The 14419-nt window shown below is 47.3% G+C and overlaps 1 protein-coding gene across 1 annotated transcript in view; it reads left to right on the forward strand.

Annotated features, from left to right (window-relative positions):
- The first annotated feature begins 386 nt into the window (after positions 1–386).
- Positions 387–14419, forward strand: part of TACR3 (tachykinin receptor 3) — a 31287-nt gene continuing 17254 nt past the window's right edge. Inside the window, exons 1-3 of the mRNA XM_035111997.3 lie at positions 387–1385; positions 11104–11292; positions 12471–12621. Of these exons, the coding sequence (XP_034967888.3) occupies positions 913–1385; positions 11104–11292; positions 12471–12621 (813 nt within the window). The 5' untranslated portion in view covers positions 387–912. The remainder of the gene's footprint in view (positions 1386–11103; positions 11293–12470; positions 12622–14419) is intronic.

Consider the following 14419-nt stretch of genomic DNA (forward strand, 5'->3'; position numbering starts at 1 on the left):
CCACGCAGCTGGAGAGCCCCTGGAGAAGGTCCCAGGACTCAGGCTCAATCCCTGGTTTCTCCGGGTATGACTGGGAATGCCTTCCTGAAACCCTGGAGAGCCGCTGCCGGTCAGTGCAGACAAAACTGAGCCAAATGAACCCATGGTCTGACTCATAGCTGCCAAGTTATCCCTTTTTTAAAGGGAAATTCCCTTATGCTGAATAGGCTTCCTCATGAGAAAAGGGAAAACTTGGCAGCTATGGTCTGACTTGGTATAAGGCAGCTTCCTATGTTTCCCAAACTCGGCTGGGCTGGAAGTATCACGGTCTGGGGTATCTGAAGAAGTGTGCATGCACACGAAAGCTCATACCAATGACAAACTTAGTTGGTCTCTAAGGTGCTACTGGGAGGAATTTTTTTATTTGGTCTGAGGTCATGCACCTCTCCTCCGTTTAACTCCGGAGCCTCCCATTACCTAAGCGCAGACTCCGTTTCTGCCGCCGTTCAGTCCACAGAGCTGGTCCGCGGCCACTTCATCGTCGACGACCGCTTGAAACGCACGCCGTTGGCCAAAGCTCGCCAAGGGGAGGGATCGCGCGGCGGATGGAAAGGTGGGGAGGGGGAGTGAAGGAGCTCTCCCCAGCCTATGAAGCCGAGCAGCTTCAACGCCGGATTCACGGACGCCTATAAAAGTGGCGCCGGCAGCGGAGCGCTCCCCCTTTCCAAACAGCATTCCTGAGCAACCTAGAGAAGCGCGCGAGGAGCGCACTTGGACGTCGCGGATCCTCGAGTGGCTTTGCCCCCACCGCAGCTGTCGCTTCCAGGCGCGCGCCCCCCTCTCTCTTTCCTTGCGCCTTCCTTCCCGGGCTCTCCAGGGTGGAGGGGCGCAAGGCGCGCGGTTTCTCTGCCGGGGAAGGCGCTGAGGGGTGAGATGACTTCGATCCCCGCGGCCAACTGGAGCGGCGGCGGCGGCGGCGGCGGCGCTGGCGCGGAGCTGGGCAGCTGGAACGAGAGCGTATCCCCGACGGCCGGGAACTGGTCGGCGGCCTCGTTCCCGCTGGCGCCCGCCGCCAACTTCTCCAACCGCTTCGTGCAGCCGTCGTGGTGCATAGCGCTATGGTCCTTGGCGTACGGCGCCGTGGTGGCCGTGGCAGTGTTCGGCAACGTGGTGGTGATCTGGATCATCCTGGCGCACAAGCGCATGAGGACGGTCACCAACTACTTCCTGGTCAACTTGGCTTTCTCCGACGCCTCTGTGGCCGCTTTCAACACGATCGTCAATTTCATCTACGCGCTCCATGGAGACTGGTACTTCGGAGAGGCCTATTGCCGCTTCCAGAACTTCTTCCCCATCACCGCCGTCTTCGCCAGCATCTACTCCATGACCGTCATTGCGGTGGACAGGTGAGGAAGGCCGGGGCGGGCGGGAGACGCGAGGAGAAGGCAGGCGGGAGAGGTAGGCGCGCCCCGTCGGAACCTCCGTCGCTCGCTCCGTTTGGGTGTCACTGCTCAGCTCGAGTCCCCGCGAAAATCTGGTTGTCCCTTCCCCTTCCCTTCCCTCCCCCCCCCTCCCCCAATGCCTTTGCTCTCTTTTTCTACACGGTAAAGGGATTGTGATGTATATCTTACCAGCATCTTTGAAAGTTAACACAGCAATTGCCCTAACTGGACCAAAAGTCGGGTGCTGTAAACGCGCCTGGCCACGTGTTTCCAGGCTCTCCTAAGCGGGGAACTACTGGGTCTTTTTCTCTTCCTCCCAGGATCTGATATTCGGGGGTTTACTGCGCCTGTCCATGGAGGCTCCACTTTATCTCGGCTTTTAGTCATTGCTACTACCTACGTGCATCACTTACCCTTTCGGCCATTCCCGGCTCCCCTCCGCCGCAGTACACACTCCCTATCAAGCTTGTGAACAGTAGTAGGTCAGCTATAATCCTGTAGTAAAAATGTATTTATTTTCGCGTTTTCTTTCTTAAGCCTGATTATCCCCCTTCCTTTCCCGGCCCTTTTCATTAACCTCGCAGACTGTTATACTTGCCAGCCCTCCCTCGCTGCCAGAGGATCCGCTCTGATCAGGCGATCCTATCTGCGCAAGCCGTTCAAATCTCCCTCTTCTCTGTATTCTTACGAGTCGATTATGATTATTTTAGCAGCAGTCATAGGGGAAGAACCATCTCTTCAGAGACAGTGGGAGGAGTTGTTGTTTTTGCCCTGCATTTTAGAAATAGTGTTTTCTGTTGCCTCCGTCCTTGCAACTGTTGAGGTTAATTGATCGCTTCCTGCTATTTTTCTCCCCTTTTTTGTCAATGAGCTACTTGTGGCTTTGGGCGGGCTAGTGGGAGTGTCTAGGGCGGCTGTGGAACGTTCTAACAAGCATGCGAGTCTCCTTTGGATACGTTCGGAGGGTTCCGCTCATGAATGAGATCGGCTCCATCGCTTTGCTTGGGCGGATGGGAGCGTGCTTGAGAGAGCCCATCACCGCTTGCCTTTCATTTTGTGCTGTTGTAGGTTCAGAGTTGCTGCCATTTACTGCGTAAAGGACACAAACTTCGGTTTCTCGGAGAGTCCGAAGCAGCAGGGCACCGATCCCTTCTTTAAGTGCTTGATTTCTTTTTTTAAAATGAGAGTTTTAAAAAAATCAAATGAATTTGAGGAAACTGCGGGAGGCAGTGGAAGACAGGAGTGCCTGGCGTGCTCTGGTCCATGGGGTGTCACGAAGAGTCTGTCCGACACACGACTAAACGACTAACAACAACAACGACTCTACTTCCAAAGATGGCGAAATGCTTGGGAAACGAGCCTGCTTATTGGGCAATGAGGGGTGCATTCTGTGCATGTTCAGAGGCAGGCTCTCCTAGTGGCGGAGCTCCATGCTCCGGCAAGGGGGGCGGAGAGCAGGCGGGGGCGGGGCTGGGGCGCGTCCTGGGGACGGGGCACCCAGCGCTGGCGGGGGGGGGCAGGGCAGCTGCGATGGCACCCTCCTGGGATCGCGCTGCCCGGGCGGTGCGCTCCCCCCTCCTCTTTCTCCGCCAGTGGGCTCTCCTGATTAATCCAAGAATGTCCCACGGATGGGTGTTAGAATTAATTCATTATCTGATGCAAGCAAAACCAGGCTGTGATCATTCACTAATGAAGGGCAAACATTCTGTGTGTGCATGCTCAGAGGAAAGCTATTTTTATTGGTCAGTATCCAACAAAAAAATTTTTTTAGCAGATCCTTGATATATTTTCAGTATTCAGTAAGTTTCTTTTTTTCATTTATTTATTTTGCTAGTGCTCCATAAAAGGCCAGTCACCTGGGTGCTATTCTTCTTTGGCCAATGAGTCATTGCTGAGCCTGCAGAGATCAAGGCTAAGGTTTACCATGGTGAAAACTTTTCTCTCCTCCTCAAGGAGCCGTTATCTCCAGTCAAAACAAAAGCTCAGGAAACCTCCTCTGCGTGGGATCGGCAATGGTACACTTGGACGAAGTGCAATAATAGCTCTTCAGATAATTGCTTGGCTGGCTCCCCGCAGGAGTTGCCCCAAGCAGCTGAACATAAAAGAGACCATTACAGGTAGGCAGCTGGGTTGCTCTGATGTATTCGAAACAAAATAAAAAAAATTCCTTCCAGTAGCACCTTAGAGACCAACTAAGTTTGTCATTGGCACGGTATGAGCTTTCGTGGTCTCTAAGGTGCTACTGGTAGGATTTTTTAAAAAATAAAAGAGACCAAGCAGGAGACACAGTTGGTGTGAGACCTCAGCAAGGCAGCTCTCGGCTCCAGTGGGCCATTTGGCACATGGCATGGCAGTAAACTTTGGTTCACTATAGCATAGGGCAGCCTTCTTCAACACAGTGCCCTCAAAATATTCTGGACTACAACTTCCATCAGCCACAGCCAGCATGACTAATGGCGAGGGATGTTGTAGTTCCAACATAAGATGAATCATAGAAGGATACCAAGAGTCATCTTGTCCAACATCCTGCAATGCAGAGCCCATCTAGTCCAACATCTTCTTCTCATTGTGACCAGCTACATAGATGCCTATGGGAAGCCCTGCAAGCAATGTAGCAGCATGCTCCCCCACTTGTGATTCCAAGCAACTGGTATTCAGAGGCATATATCCACAGTGGAGGGAGAGCATAGCCATCATGGCTAGTGGTCCTAATCATAACTTCCTCTTCTTTCTGAAGGACAGAGATGAGTGTGAATCCTTATTTAGCTAGAACAGTGGCATCCACATATCAGCAAGCTTGGGGAAGGACAAAATAAATTTAGGAGTGTGGGAAATACCCTAAGGAGAAAGAGAGAAAAAAATGCTCAGCTCAATGAGGACTGGGCATGCTCAGTGGGCCCAAAAAAGTGGAACATAATGGAGTATCCAGGGAGAGGGCATGGGGAAATGGGACCATGAACAGGAACACTCCACACTGAAACCTTTCATTGGAGGTCCCAAATAGCTTCTTGTTGTTTGTGATGCCCAGACGGAGACTTGCAAGCACACAATATATGAATAAAAATGTCCATAGTGGTTTTTTTCTAGCATTTTGTGGCCTTTGGAGCTCACTGTTTACATGTATGAACGTCTGTGTGTCTAAATATACAATGTGTGTACACATTCTGCCAACTAACTTAATGCATCTGATGAAACGTTCTGTTGCCCATGAAAGCATCATAAAACCACAGGGCTCTCTGCTGATTTGACTGCAACTGGCCAACATGGTTCCCACTGGCAATTTGGGTGGATTTTGTGGCACAGGTTAGGTTGCTATCAGTCCACATATTGCACACTGCTTAAAGATTATTGCAATTGAGTAGATTGTAAATGGTCGGAAATAAATAAATATTCTTCTAAAGGTGGGAAGGAGTTGTCCTGGGTTGATTCTCAAATGTCTAGCAGATTGCTTCTTCCTTGAACTGCATATAGTAGTCACTCCTTGGTACAGCAACCAAGGCATATGATCTAAAGGCACACCCACACTTTCACTCGACCTCTATTTTTATTGTATTGTGTACTGATTAACTCCCCTGGGTCCTGTAGCTTTTCCTGGTGTTCTGCTGCTGTGCCTTGCAAAAGGTGGCTCTCACCTGCTGAGTCAGATCTGATCAGATGCGCAGGAAATCTGAAGAGAGATTTTGCTTAACCGAGCTTCATTTCAGCAGGTCAGATTGGGTTTTCTCAAAGCACAGCGACAGAACAAGAAAAACTCTCAGACCCATGGGAATTAATTAGTACACAATACAATCAAAATACAGATCAAGTGAAAGTGTGAATGAATGCTAACTCATTCTGTAAATCTTAGCCGCTAGCACGGATGGATTAGAATCCTGATAATCCTACATTTCATTAATAAAAAAACTACTGTAAGGGGAACTGGATGGGTATTCATGCCTGTTTAAAAGGAGTGAGGGATGGTGTTTGCCAGATCTTGCATAGGACTGAATTCCACAACTGCAAGAGACTGAAAAAATCTGTGCTATATATCTCCCCTCTGTGATTTGGCATTTACCAAGCTCATATGTGATTTGCAAAGCATCTAAATGTGATCCTCTGTCTTTTGATGGTTCATTTGCATTAGGAAACCAAAACAGCTGTATCTTTGTTGTTTTTGGTCATAAGTGCATGAAATTTGAAGAAGTGGTAGCCTCCCAAGAGGAGAGAAACCTTGCCAAGTTTCAGACAGGTAGCATAGCGCCAATGTTTTATTGTGATAGCCACTGTTAATGTTTGATTCTGCCCCCACCCCCAAGGCACTGTGATTGCAGAGTGTTTAGTGAGATTCTAGCTGTGGATTGGAAGCTAGAGTTGCACGTGAGCAAAGTCCTCCTATTCTCCTCACACTGACATTCATGTTAAATGGTGTTGTAAAGATTGAGGGCACTAGGAGAAGGGGATGACAGAGGACAAGATGGTTGGACAGTGTTCTCGAAGCTACCAACATGAGTTTGACCAAACTGAGGAAGGCAGTGGAAGACAGGAGTGCCTGGCGTGCTCTGGTCCATGGGGTCATGAAGAGTTGGACACGACTAAACAACTAAATAACAACAAGAAATTACAACACTTTGGAGACACGCTACCAGGGCTTTCTTACAGAGCGTTTCTCAGCTCTAGAGTACTCAGGAGTGCTCCAAATCATTCTGGGTGGGCCTGACTTGCTCCAGAACAATCCACAACTGATTTGGTTGAATTGATTGCAAAGTCCTAGTGTTTATTGGAACCCACAGAACAGATGGCTGTGTTTGCTTGTGGGGTGTGGGTGGGTGTGGGTGTGTGGCTTCACAACAGTTTCTCCCATTTGCAATGTGCTCCCAAAGGTTGGTGGCCTCTGCCTTAATGGTTTCCAAAACACACTGCCTGCTTCTCCTATGTAGGAGATGGAATCAGCCCCCCGTCCCCGTCCCTTCCCACCACCCAACCTTGAGTAGATGAAACCAGAAGTTCAGACTAGCTTTTCAAATGCTATAGCAATTTCAAATACAGTAGCAAATGAAGCAATCTTTTTATTTTTCCTACTTCACAAAAAGCCTGAGAAGCTTAATTGAGTTGGAGTCAATAGCGCACTGGGATCACTATGAAAAATGCTAAGTGTTTTTTTTTTATTACTGCTGATATTTTACAAGCGGATCATTTCCCCATATCCTGGACAACTACGAAGCTTGGAGTATGGCATTAATATTTATCAGCAATAATTGCCACTTACTCCCCCCACCACCACCACCAAAAGCCACTGAAAGGAGCAAAATGGTATGGATTCCATTGGCAGTTTGTTCATGTATTAATAGCAAATATGAGGACACGGTGCACAGGGTATCAAAATTATTCTGCAAATGACTCTAATTTCCATATGAGTGGGAGCTTAACATTTCTGCCATTAAAGCAAAAATAACACGGCTAAAAGCAATGATCCATATGGATCACCATGGCCAAAATGGATCAGGAAAAGGTCCTGAGCGAGATCCATTGAAATGGAAGATGGATACTGTATGCGTCACTTTGTGCAATGCCAGTTGCAGGTTTGAAGGGGTACCCTCCTACTAGACCCATTCCTGAATCTGTAGGACATCCTGGAGGTGGGGCTGGAGGGTCAAGACTCCATGCATCAGAATTGGTGACCACATGCTTGAGGTGGTAGACAATTTTGTCTACCTGGGTTCCACCATAACCAGCACCCGGATCTTCCATCAACACTGACCTGGACAAGTGTATTGGCAAGGCAGCTACAGCAATGGCTCGCCTCTCCAAAACAGTATTGGAGAATGTGATGCTAACATGCGATATCAAGGTGAAGATCTACCAGGCTTGCATGTTGAGCACGCTGCTTTATGGAAGTGCGTCGTGGGGCAACTTATAACTGCCAGGAGCATCGCCTCAACACTTTCCACATGTGCTGTCAGGAAGCTTTTGGGTACCACATGGCAGGACAGAGTCTCGAATAAAGATGTCATCTCCCAAACAAATATTCCCAGCATGTTCACACTCCTGACTCGGCAACATCTATGCTGGCTTGGTCATGTCCACAAAATGGAAGATGGAAGGATCTCCAAGGACATGTTCTATGGGGAGCTGGCTTCAGGCACCGGGCTCATTGGGAGACCAACTCTGCACTGCAGAGAGGTCTGCAAACATGACATGATGGCTGGCAAGATCAACCCCACAGTGTGGGAATCCCTTGCAGACGACTTCAGCACCTGGAGACAGACAGACAGGTTGTGCATCCGTAACACTGACCAGAGGAGGAATAACTGCTGGGAGGAGCGCAGAGAGAAGAACCACCAGGTGCATCTGCAGCAGCAAAACAGGATGCCTTCATCTGCCCCAGCTGCAACAAAACATGTCTCTCCCATATCAGTCTCTACAGCCACAGCAGGCTCTGTAACCTTTGGTCTGATTCAGCAGTAAAGCACAGGTTTTTCAAGGGAAAGGCTGCAGGGCAAATGGAGGCGTGGATGGACCCTGCACCAGCCCTACATAGACTAGCATGCAGAAGACCTTCCCAGTCTATCCTAAGATGCCAAAGATTGAACCTGGGATGTGTTGCATGCAGAACATGTGTTCTTCTACAGGCTACTAGATGGGCAGAGGGGGTTGCCCATGCATTTTTCTTCCACATTTTTCTACTTCCTATACCTAAGTTAATGTTCATTTTTTCCTGAAATGACATCCAAGCCTCATACACTTGCACAGTTTTATGTCCTGTGGGTATGCTGGCACAGAAACAATGTAATTTCACAGATGTTCTTGATGTTTATATTGCTAAAACTGTGGGAAACCTGAGTTGATTATTTCTCCTGGGTTTCCATAAAAAGTCATTGTCTTACAGTGTTTTCTGCAAATGATATTTCCAAAGAGATGGGTACTAAAAGATTCTCTTTCTGAAATATGCCTTCTTAAAATCTTTTTTTTCACGAGACACCGTTTTATAGACTATTTGTTTTATTTCCCTCCAGCGTACACACTGCAACTCACAACAAAGTTCTCCCCTGCCACTCTTTGCAGTAATGAGTCTGTGGAACTTTTGTTTTCTGCTACCTAATGAGAATAGGAATCTTAATTTGCCAGTTTAGGTCACTGACTGCTGGAGGCAAACAAAGATTGTGTGTTCTTGGGGCATGTGTGTTTTCCCCACTCCTTAAGTATACAGAACAACTTCCTTGATGCATCAGCAACAGAATGTTGAAATAACCACCTAACCAATTAAAGCACATGTCCCAGATGTGTATCATCTCATCCAAACGAAATGCTTTTTCACCCATGTTTCTCAAATAACTCACTCGCGAAGTAATCAGGGCTGAAATCTTTCTTTGTTACCTGTCTTATAGCACAGTTTGCAATTCAAGGTTATTTCACAAACAGGAATGTACAAAAGTGATAATATTCCTTGGGGTAAGAAAACAGAGGAGCTTCGTTGCAAAAATAAAAATAAAAAATAAAATTGCTGTTTGCCTAGTGTGGTGGAGTCTCCTTCTTTGAAGGTCTTTAAGCAGAGGCTTGACAGCCATATGTCAAGAATGCTTTGATGGTGTTTCCTGCTTGGCAGGGGGTTGGACTGGATGGCCCTTGTGGTCTCTTCCAACTCTATGATTCTAGTGCCCTGTGATGAGCTAGAGTTGCTAGAGGTCAACACCCTCTCATTCATTGCTCCTTCCATCTCCTGGCCAGGGAAAGAGAGAATCAGCAACCCACGCCAGGTTCTCATTTGCACGCTCTTATGAGGTGGGTGCATTGTGCCTAGCAATGGGGTGGGGTGGGGTGAGTGACAGTGGATGAGTAAGAGTGAAACACAAATGTAACAATAGAAACAAGACAGGAAAAGGATTCCCATAGGATTGCAGGTGAGAGACAATTGGTCTATCTAGCCCAATCTTGTCCATCCTGAGTGGCAGCCGTTTTCCAGGGTCTTGGGCTGAGGTGATGGAAACGGACCCATCACCTGAACCCCCTTTAACTGGAGATGTTAGGAATTGAACTGGCAACCTTCCAGCTGCAAAGCATGGGCTACATTCCCTCCTCTGGAGAAACACAGACCCCCATTGGAAGCTGTTCAACATCTTTTCCAGGACTGATACTTTGGACCAATTGGATAAATTTCCAATGAAAGGGCAAGCCTTGGTCCCAGTCCCAACTGTACCAGCATTGCAAACTGATAAAAGGTAAAGGTAAAGGGAGCCCTGATCAATAGGTCCAGTCGTGACCGACTCTGGGGTTGCGGTGCTCATCTCGCATTATTGACCGAGGTCATGTAGCCAGCATGTCAAAGCCAAGTCATGTGGCCAGCATGTCAAAGCCACTTCTGGCGAACCAGAGTAGAACACAGAAACTCCGTTTACCTTCCTGCTGTAGCAGTACCTATTTATCTACTTGCACTTTGACGTGCTTTCGATCTGCTAGGTTGGCAGGAGCAGGGACCGAGCAACGGGAGCTCACCCCGTCGTGGGGATCCGAACCACCAACCTTCTGATCGGCAAGCCCTAGGCTCAGTGGTTTAACCCACAGCGCCACCTGCGTCCTGCAAACTGATAGGTTTCCCTTAATTTTACTGTATAAAAATCTGAAATTTTGCTCACCTCATCTTTTTTTAAAAAAATGTCCCAGTAGATTCTAGAATGGACATTGAATAGACATTCAGCTCTGTTACAGTTTGATTAGGGTAACAGCTGTTTATTATACAATCCTGCAACAGGGAGTTCTATGTGCTCTGGCAAGTCTAGCCAGATAGGCGGGCACTTGTGATTACAAACACAGAACCAATGACCATCCTTTGAACTATCCTGATCTACCATATATATTTACAAGGTAATATTGAGAATAATACAGCTTGTTCCATCGCTTAGATTTAGTGCCCCACCAAAACCAGTTCTGCTGTCAACAGCAACATAGACAAGAGCGAATCCACAAAAGGGCATTGACGCTTTATGAACATCATAAAAAATGATACATAAAAACACTAAAACGAACTGGAATAAAAATCTGCCTGTTGTGCAAATGTTCAGAGGTAATGAAAAAAAAAGGAAGAAAGGCATATTGGTCTTGAAATAGCAAACAGGGAAGTTACAGTGTGAGGCCAAAAGAAAAGAAGAAAAGAATGTTAAGAAAAGAAGTTCCCTCTTCCCAGGGAGCTCTAGTAATTGTATGGGCATTGGTACACCCACTGTAAATTGGTGAGTGTGATTTGAGCCATCTTCTGTCTCCATTACTTTTTTGTGATAGAGGGATGATTACATGAGTCAGACATATGCACATACATTCCAATGAATGGGGCAGCTGTGTCACACATGACCCTATGGGAGCATGCTGAGGCTTCTGCTGAGTCAAGAGGATCCAGTCCCAGGCAATGTCAAGGCAAGACATAATCACTCCTCTGCAGGGGAAATGGAAAGAGGAAAGGCCAGAACAATGAATCAAGTGGGCGACTTACTGGGCAGTTCCTCTGTGGGTTATTACTTTGGGCTCATTGAAGCCTTCAGTTATTTATCTTCTGCCTTGTGGCACTGTAGCCATCCTATTGCCCAACCACTGAGGAGTGGCGAGAGACATCACAAGAGAGTCATATTCATTTCCTGCATTGTATTGTATGAAAGAGAAAGCAGTCACACCATTCCTGATTTTGTAACGTTTTCTGCCAATTTTGTTTCCACAGATATATGGCCATTATTGACCCCTTGAAACCTAGATTGTCTGCCACAGCTACGAAAGTGGTAATTGCAAGCATATGGATTCTGGCATTCCTGCTTGCCTTGCCACAGTGCCTCTTTTCCAAGACGAATGTGATGCCCGCAAGGACTCTATGCTACGTTTCGTGGCCAGGCGGCATGAAACAGCGATTTACGTAAGTCGCACTTTAAATGGCAATGCACTTTTGCATGCTTTGCTGTTGTTGTGTGGGCCTCCTAAGAGCATAGCCTATTGTGCTGGACCAAACCAAAGATTGCGTAGCTCATAGCTTGAATTAATAGTGAAAGTCCTTAGTGGAGAGGTGGGGGTAAAGGAGGAAAACAAGTGGCCTTCCTTCATCATTTCTGTTGCCATGGATGCAATGTCAGCTGGGAAGTTGAATCCATTAACCGCAGGCCCTCATCAGAAGATCCCGGGTGTCAAGAAGGAGCTCCTATAGGATCAAACATATCCTTAGATCGTAGGTGGGCAAACAGTTGCCCTAGGTCCATACATAATCCTGGGCAGCCCTTAGCCACATTTCAACAGCTCTGGAAGCTCAGACCGCTGACAAGAGTAATCTGTCCCTGGCAGCCTTATGGGAAGGTGGGGAGAAAGTGCTTCAGGTGTGCTTTAAAGATATAGCCTCTGACTAAGGAAAAGGGATGTGGGTGGTGCTGTGGTCTAAACCACAGAGCCTAGGGCTTGATGATCAGAAGGTCAGCGGTTCGAATCCCCGCAACGGGGTGAGCTTCTGTTGCTCAGTCCCTGCTCCTGCCAACCTAGCAGTTCAAAAGCACGTCAAAGTGTAAGTAGATAAATAGGTACCGCTCCAGCGGGAAGGTAAACGGCATTTCTGTGTGCTGCTCTGGTTCGCCAGAAGCGGCTTAGTCATGCTGGCCACATGACCCGGAAGCTGTACGCCGGCTCCCTCGGCCAATAAAGTGAGATGAGAGCCGCAACCCCAGAGTCATCCGCAACTGGACCTAACGGTCAGGGGTCCATTTACCTTTAAGGAAAAGGAAGCTAACAGCCAGGGTCACTCCCTGGGAAGGCAAGCGAGTAGGTATGGCTGAGGGCAAACCGAGGTTGGTGGCGCAATGCTCCATTCACCCAAATGGACCAATCTTGGATGGAAGTTCTTTTCCCTTTCTTGTTCCCTTTACACAAGATGAAGGGATGTTGTGTGTGAAAAAGAAATTAATATACTATTCCTAATGTTGAATGGGCACACTGCCCATGTTTCCCCATCCTTCAAATGAAGCCTGGTTGTTTTTACCAATACAACCAGATGCTTAACTTCTGAAGGGTCCTTCTCCAAGGATGCATCAGTTCAGTTCTGCTCTCTTGCAGGTACCACATCATTGTGATCGCCCTTGTCTATTGTTTTCCACTGCTTGTCATGGGAATCACTTACACAATCGTTGGAATTACCCTTTGGGGCGGAGAGATCCCTGGCGATACATCTGACAAATATCACGAGCAGCTGAAAGCCAAGAGGAAGGTAATGTACCACTAATTCTAATTCTTGCTTGGTTAGTACAGGATTAATTCCTGTAGCTTTATGGTTGTGATTGCCTGTTTTGTAATGCACATTCCAATGGTGCAGACAGCACAGGAGGCATGAGGTCATGGGGTGCAGGAGAAGCATCCATCTTCAGGCCAGAGGGCTGAAACTCTCCTTCTCCCCAAAGGAAGTGGGAGCACAGAAGAGTTGGTCAGGACACGGAGGCCCTGAAACTCTCAGCTCTCCTTGGTGTGACCACCAATGTGCATCACTGCCTTGCTACTCCAAGGACCAGCACAGGACAGTGATAGAGAATGCATGGCTTTTGCACTGCCTCATCCTTTTGCCCTTGGGATATGTAATAATGCAAAATGTGTGATGGGATGGCTCCATGCTGTGGGCTGCAGTAGTCCGCCCTTGATATTATAAGTGAATGGATCATTGTAGATAAATGGTCTCTGTCCAGTAACTGCTGCAGTTGGTGTGTCACATTTATAGGCACCTTAAGCCCTACGCTGGTAAGTGGGAAAGTAGGAAAGGTAGGTAGATAGGTAGGTAGGTAGGTAGGTAGGTAGATGATAGAGATGGTAGGTAGGTAGGTAGGTAGGTAGGTAGGTAGGTAGGTAGATGATAGATAGGTACCTCTGGTTGCGGGCATGATCCGTTCTGGGGTGCCGATCACACCCCAAAAAGTCCGTAACCAGAGTGGCGCTTCTGCGCATGTGCGAAGCGTGATAGAGCGCTTCTGTGCATGCGCAAACCATGCAGAACACTTTTGCATGTGCGCACGCGGCAAAACTCAGAAGTAAACAGTTCCGGGCTTACCACGTTCTTAACCCAAAAAAACGCAACATGAAGCATTTGCAAGAGGTATGACTGTAGGTAGATGATAGATAGATTAGATAGATTAGATAGATTAGATAGATTAGATAGATAGATAGATAGATAGATAGATAGATAGATAGATAGATAATACGTGTGTGTGTGTGTGTGTGTGTGTGTGTGTGTGTGTGTGTGTGTGTTTATACTTGTAACTAAACTGAACAGCCTGGCTCTAATAAATCCACTATGATAACAGGATGTCAGTATCCTATCTTCTCTGCTGTTGATTCTGACTTTGCTATGGCTTTAAGAAATATCCTAAGCACTAATGAAAGAGCTCCCAATGGCCTTGGTTAAAATGATGATGCCATTTATCAACCTGACTTTCATCCATGACATTAATGAAGTCCTGCTTCTCCCTGATTGAGCTGCTTTTTGCATAATGTATGGCCTGAAATGTTTGGCTGATGGGTTTCCCACCTCCTTTTTATTTTTTTGGTCACTCTGGAAGGAACCATGGCACTTTCAATTTCAGGTGTGACTGTTATAATCTTTTCTGATTGCACAGGCTTTTGAGGACCGGCTAGAGGACAGTGTGTGCCTGTTTTTTGGGGGGAAGCTGTTAAAACGTACAGTATCTGCCTCTCCATCTTGTTGTTTTAATAAAAATATTCTTACCAGCTGTCAACGTTTGAGATGAGGGATAATACAATCTAAAATAAATAAAAGATGTGTGGCCTGCACTGGCTGAGTTCCTGGTACCTCTACAGAAGGTTCTGGAGCGAGTGGTTGCAGACCAGATCCAGGTGCTCTTGGAAGAAGCTGATTTTCTGGATCCATTTCAATCGGGGTTTTAGGCCTGGTTTTGGCACAGGAACTGCCTTGGTCGCCCTGTATGATGACCTCTGTCGAGGGAGAGTCAAGGGAAACATGTCCCTGTTAATTCTTTTCGACCTCTCAGCGGCTTTCAATA

The sequence above is a fragment of the Zootoca vivipara genome, chromosome Z1 (genome assembly GCF_965207765.1).
Source record: "Zootoca vivipara chromosome Z1, rZooViv2.hap1.1, whole genome shotgun sequence".
In the NCBI taxonomy this organism is placed as follows: Eukaryota; Metazoa; Chordata; class Lepidosauria; order Squamata; family Lacertidae; genus Zootoca; species Zootoca vivipara.